Source organism: Hoplias malabaricus, chromosome 8 (genome assembly GCF_029633855.1).
Source record: "Hoplias malabaricus isolate fHopMal1 chromosome 8, fHopMal1.hap1, whole genome shotgun sequence".
NCBI lineage: Eukaryota > Metazoa > Chordata > Actinopteri > Characiformes > Erythrinidae > Hoplias > Hoplias malabaricus.
The window spans coordinates 44281208-44297352 of NC_089807.1; the positions used below are offsets into that span (position 1 = coordinate 44281208).

A 16145-nucleotide genomic window follows, 5' to 3' on the forward strand; every position below is an offset into this window, starting at 1 on the left:
TCGCACTGCATTCTGCCAAATTCATACACAAAAGTTTGTGAGTGGCCACTGCCTTTTCTCTTTTTCAGGGCAAAACCAGCATGGGGAGGGCTAGCTTTTCCACAGGGCGGGGTTAATGTGCACGCATGGCCATCCGAAAAGTGAAAGCAATGAACTGAGCATCTGAGAATAATGCAAATATCAGGATGCCTTTAATCCATTATATCTTTACACTGCAATTAATTATTTGCTGTTTATAGCAATGTTTAAAATGTGTTGCTAGTGCAACTTTAATGATTTTAGTGATTTAGAACTCCTGATGTCATTTTGGTGAACTCTCAACACACATGAAAGAGAACATATATATCATGCATCTTTTGCAATATACCAAGATGAATCACTGGTGCAATTACAACAAAGATATTATAAAAATATTTTAATTATATACAGAGAACAGATGTTAATCATTCAGTAAGAAATCAGTAATATTATTTATGTAAAGTGCACAAATGTTTAAATAATAAAGAACAGTTCCATAAAATTTTAAATGAAATGTGAAACATTATTTGTATAATAGATGAATTATTGTAAAGACATGCAATTTTTAATGTCCGTGGTTAAATACTGATACTGATAAATAAATTAATGTAATAAATTAGATTTTTTTGCAGGTTAAATACACTGCTTACATCTGACAAACTCCTGTATTAATCCAGCAACACAGGCACATAACATACTGTAGAATAAATAAAATACAGTGTATAAAAGCAAATTGTTCCAAAAAATAACACACCCTGTATTAATTATTTACATTTAGATTAATCACTGGATTATTTCAGGTTAAAGAATGAGGACAGGGAAATTAAATCTTTATCACAGAATTCACATTCATTAATTATTTAAATGATAAATGACTTAAATTAAATTAATTAGAAGAGGCTGTTGTGAATGGGATATTCAACGTTATAAGATCGTCGTCGATGATAACGGCGCCTGACAGCTCCACAACAACCAGACAGCAAAATCTGTAAAAAGAAAAAAACTAAGAAAATTACTTCTAATTCTTGTTAGAATTCAATTGTATAGCAATAATAACAATAATAACAATTATAATAATAATAAAAACACATATAATAAAAAATGAATAAAATATAAATGATATTCATAAAGTTAATGTGTTATTTTGGAGATGCAAATTATTTTAATATTTAAAAAATGTAAATTTTAAAATTTAAAAGCCTTAAAGATTGTATTTTGAAAGTTATCACTTACGCAGAGTAAGATCCAGCAGGGGACGAGGATTATGGCAATTCCACAAGGAATAATTATGGCCAGAGCCCATCCTGGAAAACCTCCTCCAGAGAAGTCAAGATATTCTGGATTATTATTATTATTATTAGCAGTCAAGATCGCCTGCAGGAATGCACTCGGTGACGTGATCTGCGCCGCATCGTAAACATACTCTTGATTTGCCACAATCATTGTGCTATTACCTCTGCACAAAAACATGAACAGACTCAAATTAGCCTCTTCTCACAGAATACACACCACTCCAAAATAAAATGTGTGACAACTGTATTAGATTTAATAAGCTTTACGTGAAGGTCGCTGGGTCAATATGGAAAGCTGGAGCATTTGGATCGTTCAGTATTGTATTCAGCTGAAAATAAGAATTAAGATTCATCATGAGCCACGGCTGCATTTGTGCATATATGAAGGAAAATTGAGTGATGCATTGAGAGATGAGTTAAGGGATGAAATACTTGTAGTAATTCTGTGATAAATGAAGACTCACCAGGCTGTTGATTTGGTCCTGCACAGTGATGTATGTGTCGTTCCTCAGCCCTATGTTCTCAGAAAAGATGACTTCATCAATTTTGAACCCAAAGCTGAGAAAGAAGGAGTTGCTACTTGTTACTGGAAAAGAAATAAACAGACACATTTTAATAATTAAACAGATTAATACATATATGTGAGATTTTAATGTAACAACACAAAATGTTTATCTTGAAGAAACTGTGGTGCTCAACCACAAGCTATCACATTAGCCCCAAGCTAGCATGGTAGTCACAGTACAATAACTCAATACAATAACTTAGAAATCAGCTCTATGATTTTTATACCCATGAAAGGTTTACAGATCTAAAAAAATTAACTGCATTTTCATGCATGTATATTTCACTTAGCATACAGCAAATTACATGATTTCCCTCTGTAATAAGTTGGTAATTCAGACCAGTGTTTACATGTAGATTTTTTGATATTGAACTTAGTATTATACAGGGGAGAAATTAACACAAAAGGGAAACAAATCTGGTTTAGAAACATATAGTTTCCCACAGAAAATGATTACAGGATTTTCAAACACCACATTCATTTATATCACAGAGAAATCCAGCCACACAGACAACTCATTGCATGACCCCCATACAGAACAACCTCATCTATCCAGAGGGACATTTAATTTTTGGACCAATATTCATCCTCAGAAATAAGCAGAGCATAAAGATGGTGGAACATCCACTATTTCCTAATGAAGGCAAATGAAACCTGACTCACCGGTTAAGGTGACGTTCTGAATGCTCACTGGGTTACTAAGTTTCTGAGTGCTGAGGTCTCGCTTTAGTCTTAAGCTGGAGTTCAGCTTAGCGTTGACAGCATTCAAAATTTGTGACTCGGTGGGTATAGCCAACACATTCCTAAACACCAGACGAATGTAAATCAACACCGTTCCCACCCTGAAAAATAAGAAATGAGGTTCAATAACATGAAAAATGAGACAGTAAAGAGACAATTTATCATTTAAATGCATGCAAATCATCTAGACGGATGAAATACAAGATACAACACAACTAAAACAATGAGAAAAAATAGAATGATGTTGACAGTGATTTTGCAGTCAGATCAGTAGTTATGCACAGACAAGTAATGGATTTTTTATAGGGAATTTATATAGGAAAGTTTTATAGGGAATTATAGGGATACATAATTAATCTAAACTATTTATGCACGTACACAGTTGGAGTTGCGGTGGTTTGTGGACTAGTAGAAGTAGTTGTGTTTGTAGAAGTTGGTTTCAGGATATTCAGAGTTGTCATTGTGCTCGCTGTTGTAGAAGTGTGATCTATGAAAAGATATGATTATTTACATAATGTGGCATATTTCTAAACAAGGCTGAACGAGAAGTACATTTATTGCAAAATCACTTAACCAGGAACATAATGTAGTGAAAACAACTGAGAATCAAGATATTAATCTGTAAAATACCACTCAGGGTCCTGAGCTCTTCAAGGAAGCTGATTGGTGTTACAGTGTCTCCATCTTGGAAGCTGTATTCCACGTCTCCTTGAATCTGGTTTCCAATGGTTCTGTTCAGAGACAGTGAATGAACAGTCATTTTAAATTCTTGTACTGCACAGATTCAGGAAAATTCGGTGCCGGTGTAAACTTACGTAAACTTGGAGCTCTTAGCTTCAAACTGTGGTGAACCAGGTTTATTCAGCAGTGTGTTTAACTGGAGACACAAACAGATATTTTGAGATAAAATGATGAATAATGGGATGTCCCTTACATTTCATGTACTTTTCATAATTGCATTTAAAGCTGAAGGCACTTTTATGTGTGTGAATCAGGATTCAAACCAGTCTTACTCATGATCAAATCATAAACAATTGCTACCTTGACACCACCTTCTGATTAACAGAGAATTTTCAGGCATAAATTCATAGCTGACTACATACTGAATTATCTGGGTCAGCACCTCCAGAATCATGAAGCCCGCTGGAAGTTGCTGAACAGATCTAGAGATCTAGGATTCCTTACTCTTTCAAATGATGCACCTCTGCACAACTTCTGAATTTAAACTGTTTCTGTACTGAACTCAGTCAGGTGACATGAGTATATTGTTGTGACTTTCATCTCAATGAGTTCCCTTAGCTCATTTGCATTTCCCCAGTCGTGTGACAGGTGAACTGTGTTGTATTAGACTGATGGAGATGTAGACTCACTGCTTGGTTGGTGGAGTTCTCCAATTGAACGTAGGTTTCATTGTTGACTCCAGTGGTGTTGTAAGTGATGTTGAATGTAATTATCAACGCAAAGGAAGTATTTGATATCTCTGAGGTAACAAATCAAATGATAAGTGAGTAATTAGTTTACATATTTCAAAGGCATGACATTGCTGTACACAGTAGAACATGCAAGTTACAAGCAAAACCTACGTTCATAGGTGTAGTTGAGCACTTGAGTAGAATCACTGAGGTTTGCCTGTCTAGAGTCCAGCAGAATTTTGGTCGCACTGAGGACCAAACTCTCACTGGGAACAGGAGAGGAGGAGCTGAACAGCATATGGCTTTTCACCACTGCAGACAAACGACTGGAAGAAAATGAAACATTAGGATTAATTTTCTTCAAGGTTCCCTCAAGAGGAAAATGTCAATGTACACGAAATATCTCTGAAATCTGCTGAACATACATTTGTGTTTGAGCTGCTGTAGAAGTCACCAGCAGACTGGTTGGACTTGTTGGAGAAACTGTTGTAGATGGAGCTACAAGAGAACAACATAAAGTCATCAGTGAATTAAGGATTAATTGGTATATTTCTCAGTGAAAATGTGGACGATGTCGTGATCTATAACGTACCACTCAGGGTCCTGAGCTCGTCAAGGAAGCTGATTGGTGTTACAGTGTCTCCATCTTGGAAGCTGTATTCCATGTCTCCTTGAATCTGGTTTCCAATGGATCTGTTCAGAGACAGTGAATGATCAGTCATTTTAAATTCTTGTACTGCACAGATTCAGGACAATTTGGTGCCGGTCTAAACTTACGTAAAATTGGAGCTCTTGGCTTCAAACTGTGGTGAACCAGGTTTATTCAGCAGTGTGTTTAACTGGAGACACAAACAGATATTTTGAGATAAAATGATGAATAATGGGATGTCCCTTACATTTCATGTACTTTTCATAATTGCATTTAAAGCTGAAGGCACTTTTATGTGTGTGAATCAGGATTCAAACCAGTCTTACTCATGATCAAATCATAAACAATTGCTACCTTGACACCACCTTCTGATTAACAGAGAATTTTCAGGCATAAATTCATAGCTGACTACATACTGAATTATCTGGGTCAGCACCTCCAGAATCATGAAGCCCGCTGGAAGTTGCTGAACAGATCTAGAGATCTAGGATTCCTTACTCTTTCAAATGATGCACCTCTGCACAACTTCTGAATTTAAACTGTTTCTGTACTGAACTCAGTCAGGTGACATGAGTATATTGTTGTGACTTTCATCTCAATGAGTTCCCTTAGCTCATTTGCATTTCCCCAGTCGTGTGACAGGTGAACTGTGTTGTATTAGACTGATGGAGATGTAGACTCACTGCTTGGTTGGTGGAGTTCTCCAATTGAACGTAGGTTTCATTGTTGACTTCAGTGGTGTTGTAAGTGATGTTGAATGTAATTATCAACGCAAAGGAAGTATTTGATATCTCTGAGGTAACAAATCAAATGATAAGTGAGTAATTAGTTTACATATTTCAAAGGCATGACATTGCTGTACACAGTAGAACATGCAAGTTACAAGCAAAACCTACGTTCATAGGTGTAGTTGAGCACTTGAGTAGAATCACTGAGGTTTGCCTGTCTAGAGTCCAGCAGAATTTTGGTCGCACTGAGGACCAAACTCTCACTGGGAACAGGAGAGGAGGAGCTGAACAGCATATGGCTTTTCACCACTGCAGACAAACGACTGGAAGAAAATGAAACATTAGGATTCATTTTCTTCAAGGTTCCCTCAAGAGGAAAATGTCAATGTACACGAAACATCTCTGAAATCTGCTGAACATACATTTGTGTTTGAGCTGCTGTAGAAGTCACCAGCAGACTGGTTGGACTTGTTGGAGAAACTGTTGTAGATGGAGCTACAAGAGAACAACATGAAGTCATCAGTGAATTAAGGATTAATTGGTATATTTCTCAGTGAAAATGTGGACGATGTCGTGATCTATAACGTACCACTCAGGGTCCTGAGCTCGTCAAGGAAGCTGATTGGTGTTACAGTGTCTCCATCTTGGAAGCTGTATTCCACGTCTCCTTGAATCTGGTTTCCAATGGATCTGTTCAGAGACAGTGAATGATCAGTCATTTTAAATTCTTGTACTGCACAGATTCAGGACAATTCGGTGCCGGTCTAAACTTACGTAAAATTGGAGCTCTTGGCTTCAAACTGTGGTGAACCAGGTTTATTCAGCAGTGTGTTTAACTGGAGACACAAACAGATATTTTGAGATAAAATGATGAATAATGGGATGTCCCTTACATTTCATGTACTTTTCATAATTGCATTTAAAGCTGAAGGCACTTTTATGTGTGTGAATCAGGATTCAAACCAGTCTTACTCATGATCAAATCATAAACAATTGCTACCTTGACACCACCTTCTGATTAACAGAGAATTTTCAGGCATAAATTCATAGCTGACTACATACTGAATTATCTGGGTCAGCACCTCCAGAATCATGAAGCCCGCTGGAAGTTGCTGAACAGATCTAGAGATCTAGGATTCCTTACTCTTTCAAATGATGCACCTCTGCACAACTTCTGAATTTAAACTGTTTCTGTACTGAACTCAGTCAGGTGACATGAGTATATTGTTGTGACTTTCATCTCAATGAGTTCCCTTAGCTCATTTGCATTTCCCCAGTCGTGTGACAGGTGAACTGTGTTGTATTAGACTGATGGAGATGTAGACTCACTGCTTGGTTGGTGGAGTTCTCCAATTGAACGTAGGTTTCATTGTTGACTCCAGTGGTGTTGTAAGTGATGTTGAATGTAATTATCAACGCAAAGGAAGTATTTGATATCTCTGAGGTAACAAATCAAATGATAAGTGAGTAATTAGTTTACATATTTCAAAGGCATGACATTGCTGTACACAGTAGAACATGCAAGTTACAAGCAAAACCTACGTTCATAGGTGTAGTTGAGCACTTGAGTAGAATCACTGAGGTTTGCCTGTCTAGAGTCCAGCAGAATTTTGGTCGCACTGAGGACCAAACTCTCACTGGGAACAGGAGAGGAGGAGCTGAACAGCATATGGCTTTTCACCACTGCAGACAAACGACTGGAAGAAAATGAAACATTAGGATTAATTTTCTTCAAGGTTCCCTCAAGAGGAAAATGTCAATGTACACGAAATATCTCTGAAATCTGCTGAACATACATTTGTGTTTGAGCTGCTGTAGAAGTCACCAGCAGACTGGTTGGACTTGTTGGAGAAACTGTTGTAGATGGAGCTACAAGAGAACAACATGAAGTCATCAGTGAATTAAGGATTAATTGGTATATTTCTCAGTGAAAATGTGGACGATGTCGTGATCTATAACGTACCACTCAGGGTCCTGAGCTCGTCAAGGAAGCTGATTGGTGTTACAGTGTCTCCATCTTGGAAGCTGTATTCCACGTCTCCTTGAATCTGGTTTCCAATGGATCTGTTCAGAGACAGTGAATGATCAGTCATTTTAAATTCTTGTACTGCACAGATTCAGGACAATTCGGTGCCGGTCTAAACTTACGTAAAATTGGAGCTCTTGGCTTCAAACTGTGGTGAACCAGGTTTATTCAGCAGTGTTTTTAACTGGAGACACAAACAGATATTTTGAGATAAAATGATGAATAATGGGATGTCCCTTACATTTCATGTACTTTTCATAATTGCATTTAAAGCTGAAGGCACTTTTATGTGTGTGAATCAGGATTCAAACCAGTCTTACTCATGATCAAATCATAAACAATTGCTACCTTGACACCACCTTCTGATTAACAGAGAATTTTCAGGCATAAATTCATAGCTGACTACATACTGAATTATCTGGGTCAGCACCTCCAGAATCATGAAGCCCGCTGGAAGTTGCTGAACAGATCTAGAGATCTAGGATTCCTTACTCTTTCAAATGATGCACCTCTGCACAACTTCTGAATTTAAACTGTTTCTGTACTGAACTCAGTCAGGTGACATGAGTATATTGTTGTGACTTTCATCTCAATGAGTTCCCTTAGCTCATTTGCATTTCCCCAGTCGTGTGACAGGTGAACTGTGTTGTATTAGACTGATGGAGATGTAGACTCACTGCTTGGTTGGTGGAGTTCTCCAATTGAACGTAGGTTTCATTGTTGACTCCAGTGGTGTTGTAAGTGATGTTGAATGTAATTATCAACGCAAAGGAAGTATTTGATATCTCTGAGGTAACAAATCAAATGATAAGTGAGTAATTAGTTTACATATTTCAAAGGCATGACATTGCTGTACACAGTAGAACATGCAAGTTACAAGCAAAACCTACGTTCATAGGTGTAGTTGAGCACTTGAGTAGAATCACTGAGGTTTGCCTGTCTAGAGTCCAGCAGAATTTTGGTCGCACTGAGGACCAAACTCTCACTGGGAACAGGAGAGGAGGAGCTGAACAGCATATGGCTTTTCACCACTGCAGACAAACGACTGGAAGAAAATGAAACATTAGGATTAATTTTCTTCAAGGTTCCCTCAAGAGGAAAATGTCAATGTACACGAAATATCTCTGAAATCTGCTGAACATACATTTGTGTTTGAGCTGCTGTAGAAGTCACCAGCAGACTGGTTGGACTTGTTGGAGAAACTGTTGTAGATGGAGCTACAAGAGAACAACATGAAGTCATCAGTGAATTAAGGATTAATTGGTATATTTCTCAGTGAAAATGTGGACGATGTCGTGATCTATAACGTACCACTCAGGGTCCTGAGCTCGTCAAGGAAGCTGATTGGTGTTACAGTGTCTCCATCTTGGAAGCTGTATTCCACGTCTCCTTGAATCTGGTTTCCAATGGATCTGTTCAGAGACAGTGAATGATCAGTCATTTTAAATTCTTGTACTGCACAGATTCAGGACAATTCGGTGCCGGTCTAAACTTACGTAAAATTGGAGCTCTTGGCTTCAAACTGTGGTGAACCAGGTTTATTCAGCAGTGTGTTTAACTGGAGACACAAACAGATATTTTGAGATAAAATGATGAATAATGGGATGTCCCTTACATTTCATGTACTTTTCATAATTGCATTTAAAGCTGAAGGCACTTTTATATGTGTGAATCAGGATTCAAACCAGTCTTACTCATGATCAAATCATAAACAATTGCTACCTTGACACCACCTTCTGATTAACAGAGAATTTTCAGGCATAAATTCATAGCTGACTACATACTGAATTATCTGGGTCAGCACCTCCAGAATCATGAAGCCCGCTGGAAGTTGCTGAACAGATCTAGAGATCTAGGATTCCTTACTCTTTCAAATGATGCACCTCTGCACAACTTCTGAATTTAAACTGTTTCTGTACTGAACTCAGTCAGGTGACATGAGTATATTGTTGTGAATTTCATCTCAGTGAGTTCCCTTAGCTCATTTGCATTTCCCCAGTAGTGTGACAGGTGAACTGTGTTGTATTAGACTGATGGAGATGTAGACTCACTGCTTGGTTGGTGGAGTTCTCCAATTGAACGTAGGTTTCATTGTTGACTCCAGTGGTGTTGTAAGTGATGTTGAATGTAATTATCAACGCAAAGGAAGTATTTGATATCTCTGAGGTAACAAATCAAATGATAAGTGAGTAATTAGTTTACATATTTCAAAGGCATGACATTGCTGTACACAGTAGAACATGCAAGTTACAAGCAAAACCTACGTTCATAGGTGTAGTTGAGCACTTGAGTAGAATCACTGAGGTTTGCCTGTCTAGAGTCCAGCAGAATTTTGGTCGCACTGAGGACCAAACTCTCACTGGGAACAGGAGAGGAGGAGCTGAACAGCATATGGCTTTTCACCACTGCAGACAAACGACTGGAAGAAAATGAAACATTAGGATTAATTTTCTTCAAGGTTCCCTCAAGAGGAAAATGTCAATGTACACGAAATATCTCTGAAATCTGCTGAACATACATTTGTGTTTGAGCTGCTGTAGATGTCACCAGCAGACTGGTTGGACTTGTTGGAGAAACTGTTGTAGATGGAGCTACAAGAGAACAACATGAAGTCATCAGTGAATTAAGGATTAATTGGTATATTTCTCAGTGAAAATGTGGACGATGTCGTGATCTATAACGTACCACTCAGGGTCCTGAGCTCGTCAAGGAAGCTGATTGGTGTTACAGTGTCTCCATCTTGGAAGCTGTATTCCATGTCTCCTTGAATCTGGTTTCCAATGGATCTGTTCAGAGACAGTGAATGATCAGTCATTTTAAATTCTTGTACTGCACAGATTCAGGACAATTTGGTGCCGGTCTAAACTTACGTAAAATTGGAGCTCTTGGCTTCAAACTGTGGTGAACCAGGTTTATTCAGCAGTGTGTTTAACTGGAGACACAAACAGATATTTTGAGATAAAATGATGAATAATGGGATGTCCCTTACATTTCATGTACTTTTCATAATTGCATTTAAAGCTGAAGGCACTTTTATGTGTGTGAATCAGGATTCAAACCAGTCTTACTCATGATCAAATCATAAACAATTGCTACCTTGACACCACCTTCTGATTAACAGAGAATTTTCAGGCATAAATTCATAGCTGACTACATACTGAATTATCTGGGTCAGCACCTCCAGAATCATGAAGCCCGCTGGAAGTTGCTGAACAGATCTAGAGATCTAGGATTCCTTACTCTTTCAAATGATGCACCTCTGCACAACTTCTGAATTTAAACTGTTTCTGTACTGAACTCAGTCAGGTGACATGAGTATATTGTTGTGACTTTCATCTCAATGAGTTCCCTTAGCTCATTTGCATTTCCCCAGTCGTGTGACAGGTGAACTGTGTTGTATTAGACTGATGGAGATGTAGACTCACTGCTTGGTTGGTGGAGTTCTCCAATTGAACGTAGGTTTCATTGTTGACTCCAGTGGTGTTGTAAGTGATGTTGAATGTAATTATCAACGCAAAGGAAGTATTTGATATCTCTGAGGTAACAAATCAAATGATAAGTGAGTAATTAGTTTACATATTTCAAAGGCATGACATTGCTGTACACAGTAGAACATGCAAGTTACAAGCAAAACCTACGTTCATAGGTGTAGTTGAGCACTTGAGTAGAATCACTGAGGTTTGCCTGTCTAGAGTCCAGCAGAATTTTGGTCGCACTGAGGACCAAACTCTCACTGGGAACAGGAGAGGAGGAGCTGAACAGCATATGGCTTTTCACCACTGCAGACAAACGACTGGAAGAAAATGAAACATTAGGATTAATTTTCTTCAAGGTTCCCTCAAGAGGAAAATGTCAATGTACACGAAATATCTCTAAAATCTGCTGAACATACATTTGTGTTTGAGCTGCTGTAGAAGTCACCAGCAGACTGGTTGGACTTGTTGGAGAAACTGTTGTAGATGGAGCTACAAGAGAACAACATAAAGTCATCAGTGAATTAAGGATTAATTGGTATATTTCTCAGTGAAAATGTGGACGATGTCGTGATCTATAACATACCACTCAGGGTCCTGAGCTCGTCAAGGAAGCTGATTGGTGTTACAGTGTCTCCATCTTGGAAGCTGTATTCCATGTCTCCTTGAATCTGGTTTCCAATGGATCTGTTCAGAGACAGTGAATGATCAGTCATTTTAAATTCTTGTACTGCACAGATTCAGGACAATTTGGTGCCGGTCTAAACTTACGTAAAATTGGAGCTCTTGGCTTCAAACTGTGGTGAACCAGGTTTATTCAGCAGTGTGTTTAACTGGAGACACAAACAGATATTTTGAGATAAAATGATGAATAATGGGATGTCCCTTACATTTCATGTACTTTTCATAATTGCATTTAAAGCTGAAGGCACTTTTATGTGTGTGAATCAGGATTCAAACCAGTCTTACTCATGATCAAATCATAAACAATTGCTACCTTGACACCACCTTCTGATTAACAGAGAATTTTCAGGCATAAATTCATAGCTGACTACATACTGAATTATCTGGGTCAGCACCTCCAGAATCATGAAGCCCGCTGGAAGTTGCTGAACAGATCTAGAGATCTAGGATTCCTTACTCTTTCAAATGATGCACCTCTGCACAACTTCTGAATTTAAACTGTTTCTGTACTGAACTCAGTCAGGTGACATGAGTATATTGTTGTGACTTTCATCTCAATGAGTTCCCTTAGCTCATTTGCATTTCCCCAGTCGTGTGACAGGTGAACTGTGTTGTATTAGACTGATGGAGATGTAGACTCACTGCTTGGTTGGTGGAGTTCTCCAATTGAACGTAGGTTTCATTGTTGACTTCAGTGGTGTTGTAAGTGATGTTGAATGTAATTATCAACGCAAAGGAAGTATTTGATATCTCTGAGGTAACAAATCAAATGATAAGTGAGTAATTAGTTTACATATTTCAAAGGCATGACATTGCTGTACACAGTAGAACATGCAAGTTACAAGCAAAACCTACGTTCATAGGTGTAGTTGAGCACTTGAGTAGAATCACTGAGGTTTGCCTGTCTAGAGTCCAGCAGAATTTTGGTCGCACTGAGGACCAAACTCTCACTGGGAACAGGAGAGGAGGAGCTGAACAGCATATGGCTTTTCACCACTGCAGACAAACGACTGGAAGAAAATGAAACATTAGGATTCATTTTCTTCAAGGTTCCCTCAAGAGGAAAATGTCAATGTACACGAAACATCTCTGAAATCTGCTGAACATACATTTGTGTTTGAGCTGCTGTAGAAGTCACCAGCAGACTGGTTGGACTTGTTGGAGAAACTGTTGTAGATGGAGCTACAAGAGAACAACATGAAGTCATCAGTGAATTAAGGATTAATTGGTATATTTCTCAGTGAAAATGTGGACGATGTCGTGATCTATAACGTACCACTCAGGGTCCTGAGCTCGTCAAGGAAGCTGATTGGTGTTACAGTGTCTCCATCTTGGAAGCTGTATTCCACGTCTCCTTGAATCTGGTTTCCAATGGATCTGTTCAGAGACAGTGAATGATCAGTCATTTTAAATTCTTGTACTGCACAGATTCAGGACAATTCGGTGCCGGTCTAAACTTACGTAAAATTGGAGCTCTTGGCTTCAAACTGTGGTGAACCAGGTTTATTCAGCAGTGTGTTTAACTGGAGACACAAACAGATATTTTGAGATAAAATGATGAATAATGGGATGTCCCTTACATTTCATGTACTTTTCATAATTGCATTTAAAGCTGAAGGCACTTTTATGTGTGTGAATCAGGATTCAAACCAGTCTTACTCATGATCAAATCATAAACAATTGCTACCTTGACACCACCTTCTGATTAACAGAGAATTTTCAGGCATAAATTCATAGCTGACTACATACTGAATTATCTGGGTCAGCACCTCCAGAATCATGAAGCCCGCTGGAAGTTGCTGAACAGATCTAGAGATCTAGGATTCCTTACTCTTTCAAATGATGCACCTCTGCACAACTTCTGAATTTAAACTGTTTCTGTACTGAACTCAGTCAGGTGACATGAGTATATTGTTGTGACTTTCATCTCAATGAGTTCCCTTAGCTCATTTGCATTTCCCCAGTCGTGTGACAGGTGAACTGTGTTGTATTAGACTGATGGAGATGTAGACTCACTGCTTGGTTGGTGGAGTTCTCCAATTGAACGTAGGTTTCATTGTTGACTCCAGTGGTGTTGTAAGTGATGTTGAATGTAATTATCAACGCAAAGGAAGTATTTGATATCTCTGAGGTAACAAATCAAATGATAAGTGAGTAATTAGTTTACATATTTCAAAGGCATGACATTGCTGTACACAGTAGAACATGCAAGTTACAAGCAAAACCTACGTTCATAGGTGTAGTTGAGCACTTGAGTAGAATCACTGAGGTTTGCCTGTCTAGAGTCCAGCAGAATTTTGGTCGCACTGAGGACCAAACTCTCACTGGGAACAGGAGAGGAGGAGCTGAACAGCATATGGCTTTTCACCACTGCAGACAAACGACTGGAAGAAAATGAAACATTAGGATTAATTTTCTTCAAGGTTCCCTCAAGAGGAAAATGTCAATGTACACGAAATATCTCTGAAATCTGCTGAACATACATTTGTGTTTGAGCTGCTGTAGAAGTCACCAGCAGACTGGTTGGACTTGTTGGAGAAACTGTTGTAGATGGAGCTACAAGAGAACAACATGAAGTCATCAGTGAATTAAGGATTAATTGGTATATTTCTCAGTGAAAATGTGGACGATGTCGTGATCTATAACGTACCACTCAGGGTCCTGAGCTCGTCAAGGAAGCTGATTGGTGTTACAGTGTCTCCATCTTGGAAGCTGTATTCCACGTCTCCTTGAATCTGGTTTCCAATGGATCTGTTCAGAGACAGTGAATGATCAGTCATTTTAAATTCTTGTACTGCACAGATTCAGGACAATTCGGTGCCGGTCTAAACTTACGTAAAATTGGAGCTCTTGGCTTCAAACTGTGGTGAACCAGGTTTATTCAGCAGTGTGTTTAACTGGAGACACAAACAGATATTTTGAGATAAAATGATGAATAATGGGATGTCCCTTACATTTCATGTACTTTTCATAATTGCATTTAAAGCTGAAGGCACTTTTATGTGTGTGAATCAGGATTCAAACCAGTCTTACTCATGATCAAATCATAAACAATTGCTACCTTGACACCACCTTCTGATTAACAGAGAATTTTCAGGCATAAATTCATAGCTGACTACATACTGAATTATCTGGGTCAGCACCTCCAGAATCATGAAGCCCGCTGGAAGTTGCTGAACAGATCTAGAGATCTAGGATTCCTTACTCTTTCAAATGATGCACCTCTGCACAACTTCTGAATTTAAACTGTTTCTGTACTGAACTCAGTCAGGTGACATGAGTATATTGTTGTGACTTTCATCTCAATGAGTTCCCTTAGCTCATTTGCATTTCCCCAGTCGTGTGACAGGTGAACTGTGTTGTATTAGACTGATGGAGATGTAGACTCACTGCTTGGTTGGTGGAGTTCTCCAATTGAACGTAGGTTTCATTGTTGACTCCAGTGGTGTTGTAAGTGATGTTGAATGTAATTATCAACGCAAAGGAAGTATTTGATATCTCTGAGGTAACAAATCAAATGATAAGTGAGTAATTAGTTTACATATTTCAAAGGCATGACATTGCTGTACACAGTAGAACATGCAAGTTACAAGCAAAACCTACGTTCATAGGTGTAGTTGAGCACTTGAGTAGAATCACTGAGGTTTGCCTGTCTAGAGTCCAGCAGAATTTTGGTCGCACTGAGGACCAAACTCTCACTGGGAACAGGAGAGGAGGAGCTGAACAGCATATGGCTTTTCACCACTGCAGACAAACGACTGGAAGAAAATGAAACATTAGGATTAATTTTCTTCAAGGTTCCCTCAAGAGGAAAATGTCAATGTACACGAAATATCTCTGAAATCTGCTGAACATACATTTGTGTTTGAGCTGCTGTAGAAGTCACCAGCAGACTGGTTGGACTTGTTGGAGAAACTGTTGTAGATGGAGCTACAAGAGAACAACATGAAGTCATCAGTGAATTAAGGATTAATTGGTATATTTCTCAGTGAAAATGTGGACGATGTCGTGATCTATAACGTACCACTCAGGGTCCTGAGCTCGTCAAGGAAGCTGATTGGTGTTACAGTGTCTCCATCTTGGAAGCTGTATTCCACGTCTCCTTGAATCTGGTTTCCAATGGATCTGTTCAGAGACAGTGAATGATCAGTCATTTTAAATTCTTGTACTGCACAGATTCAGGACAATTCGGTGCTGGTCTAAACTTACGTAAAATTGGAGCTCTTGGCTTCAAACTGTGGTGAACCAGGTTTATTCAGCAGTGTGTTTAACTGGAGACACAAACAGATATTTTGAGATAAAATGATGAATAATGGGATGTCCCTTACATTTCATGTACTTTTCATAATTGCATTTAAAGCTGAAGGCACTTTTATATGTGTGAATCAGGATTCAAACCAGTCTTACTCATTATCAAATCATAAACAATTGCTACCTTGACACCACCTTCTGATTAACAGAGAATTTTCAGGCATAAATTCATAGCTGACTACATACTGAATTATCTGGGTCAGCACCTCCAGAATCATGAAGCCCGCTGGAAGTTGCTGAACAGAT

The 16145-nt window shown here is 38.6% G+C and overlaps 1 protein-coding gene across 1 annotated transcript in view; it reads right to left on the bottom strand.

Annotated features, from left to right (window-relative positions):
- Positions 1–368: 368 nt before the first annotated feature.
- LOC136705081 (serine-rich adhesin for platelets-like) overlaps positions 369–16145 on the bottom strand; it is a 34829-nt gene continuing 19052 nt past the window's right edge. Inside the window, exons 22-69 of the mRNA XM_066678298.1 lie at positions 15798–15859; positions 15613–15713; positions 15446–15518; positions 15192–15346; positions 14979–15088; positions 14424–14485; positions 14239–14339; positions 14072–14144; positions 13818–13972; positions 13605–13714; positions 13050–13111; positions 12865–12965; positions 12698–12770; positions 12444–12598; positions 12231–12340; positions 11676–11737; positions 11491–11591; positions 11324–11396; positions 11070–11224; positions 10857–10966; positions 10302–10363; positions 10117–10217; positions 9950–10022; positions 9696–9850; positions 9483–9592; positions 8928–8989; positions 8743–8843; positions 8576–8648; positions 8322–8476; positions 8109–8218; positions 7554–7615; positions 7369–7469; positions 7202–7274; positions 6948–7102; positions 6735–6844; positions 6180–6241; positions 5995–6095; positions 5828–5900; positions 5574–5728; positions 5361–5470; positions 4806–4867; positions 4624–4721; positions 4487–4526; positions 2539–2717; positions 1775–1896; positions 1578–1639; positions 1252–1474; positions 369–1004 (exon numbers count right to left, since the gene is read on the bottom strand). Coding sequence (XP_066534395.1) covers positions 909–1004; positions 1252–1474; positions 1578–1639; positions 1775–1896; positions 2539–2717; positions 4487–4526; positions 4624–4721; positions 4806–4867; positions 5361–5470; positions 5574–5728; positions 5828–5900; positions 5995–6095; positions 6180–6241; positions 6735–6844; positions 6948–7102; positions 7202–7274; positions 7369–7469; positions 7554–7615; positions 8109–8218; positions 8322–8476; positions 8576–8648; positions 8743–8843; positions 8928–8989; positions 9483–9592; positions 9696–9850; positions 9950–10022; positions 10117–10217; positions 10302–10363; positions 10857–10966; positions 11070–11224; positions 11324–11396; positions 11491–11591; positions 11676–11737; positions 12231–12340; positions 12444–12598; positions 12698–12770; positions 12865–12965; positions 13050–13111; positions 13605–13714; positions 13818–13972; positions 14072–14144; positions 14239–14339; positions 14424–14485; positions 14979–15088; positions 15192–15346; positions 15446–15518; positions 15613–15713; positions 15798–15859 — 4890 coding nt within the window. The 3' untranslated portion in view covers positions 369–908. The remainder of the gene's footprint in view (positions 1005–1251; positions 1475–1577; positions 1640–1774; positions 1897–2538; positions 2718–4486; positions 4527–4623; positions 4722–4805; positions 4868–5360; positions 5471–5573; positions 5729–5827; positions 5901–5994; positions 6096–6179; positions 6242–6734; positions 6845–6947; positions 7103–7201; positions 7275–7368; positions 7470–7553; positions 7616–8108; positions 8219–8321; positions 8477–8575; positions 8649–8742; positions 8844–8927; positions 8990–9482; positions 9593–9695; positions 9851–9949; positions 10023–10116; positions 10218–10301; positions 10364–10856; positions 10967–11069; positions 11225–11323; positions 11397–11490; positions 11592–11675; positions 11738–12230; positions 12341–12443; positions 12599–12697; positions 12771–12864; positions 12966–13049; positions 13112–13604; positions 13715–13817; positions 13973–14071; positions 14145–14238; positions 14340–14423; positions 14486–14978; positions 15089–15191; positions 15347–15445; positions 15519–15612; positions 15714–15797; positions 15860–16145) is intronic.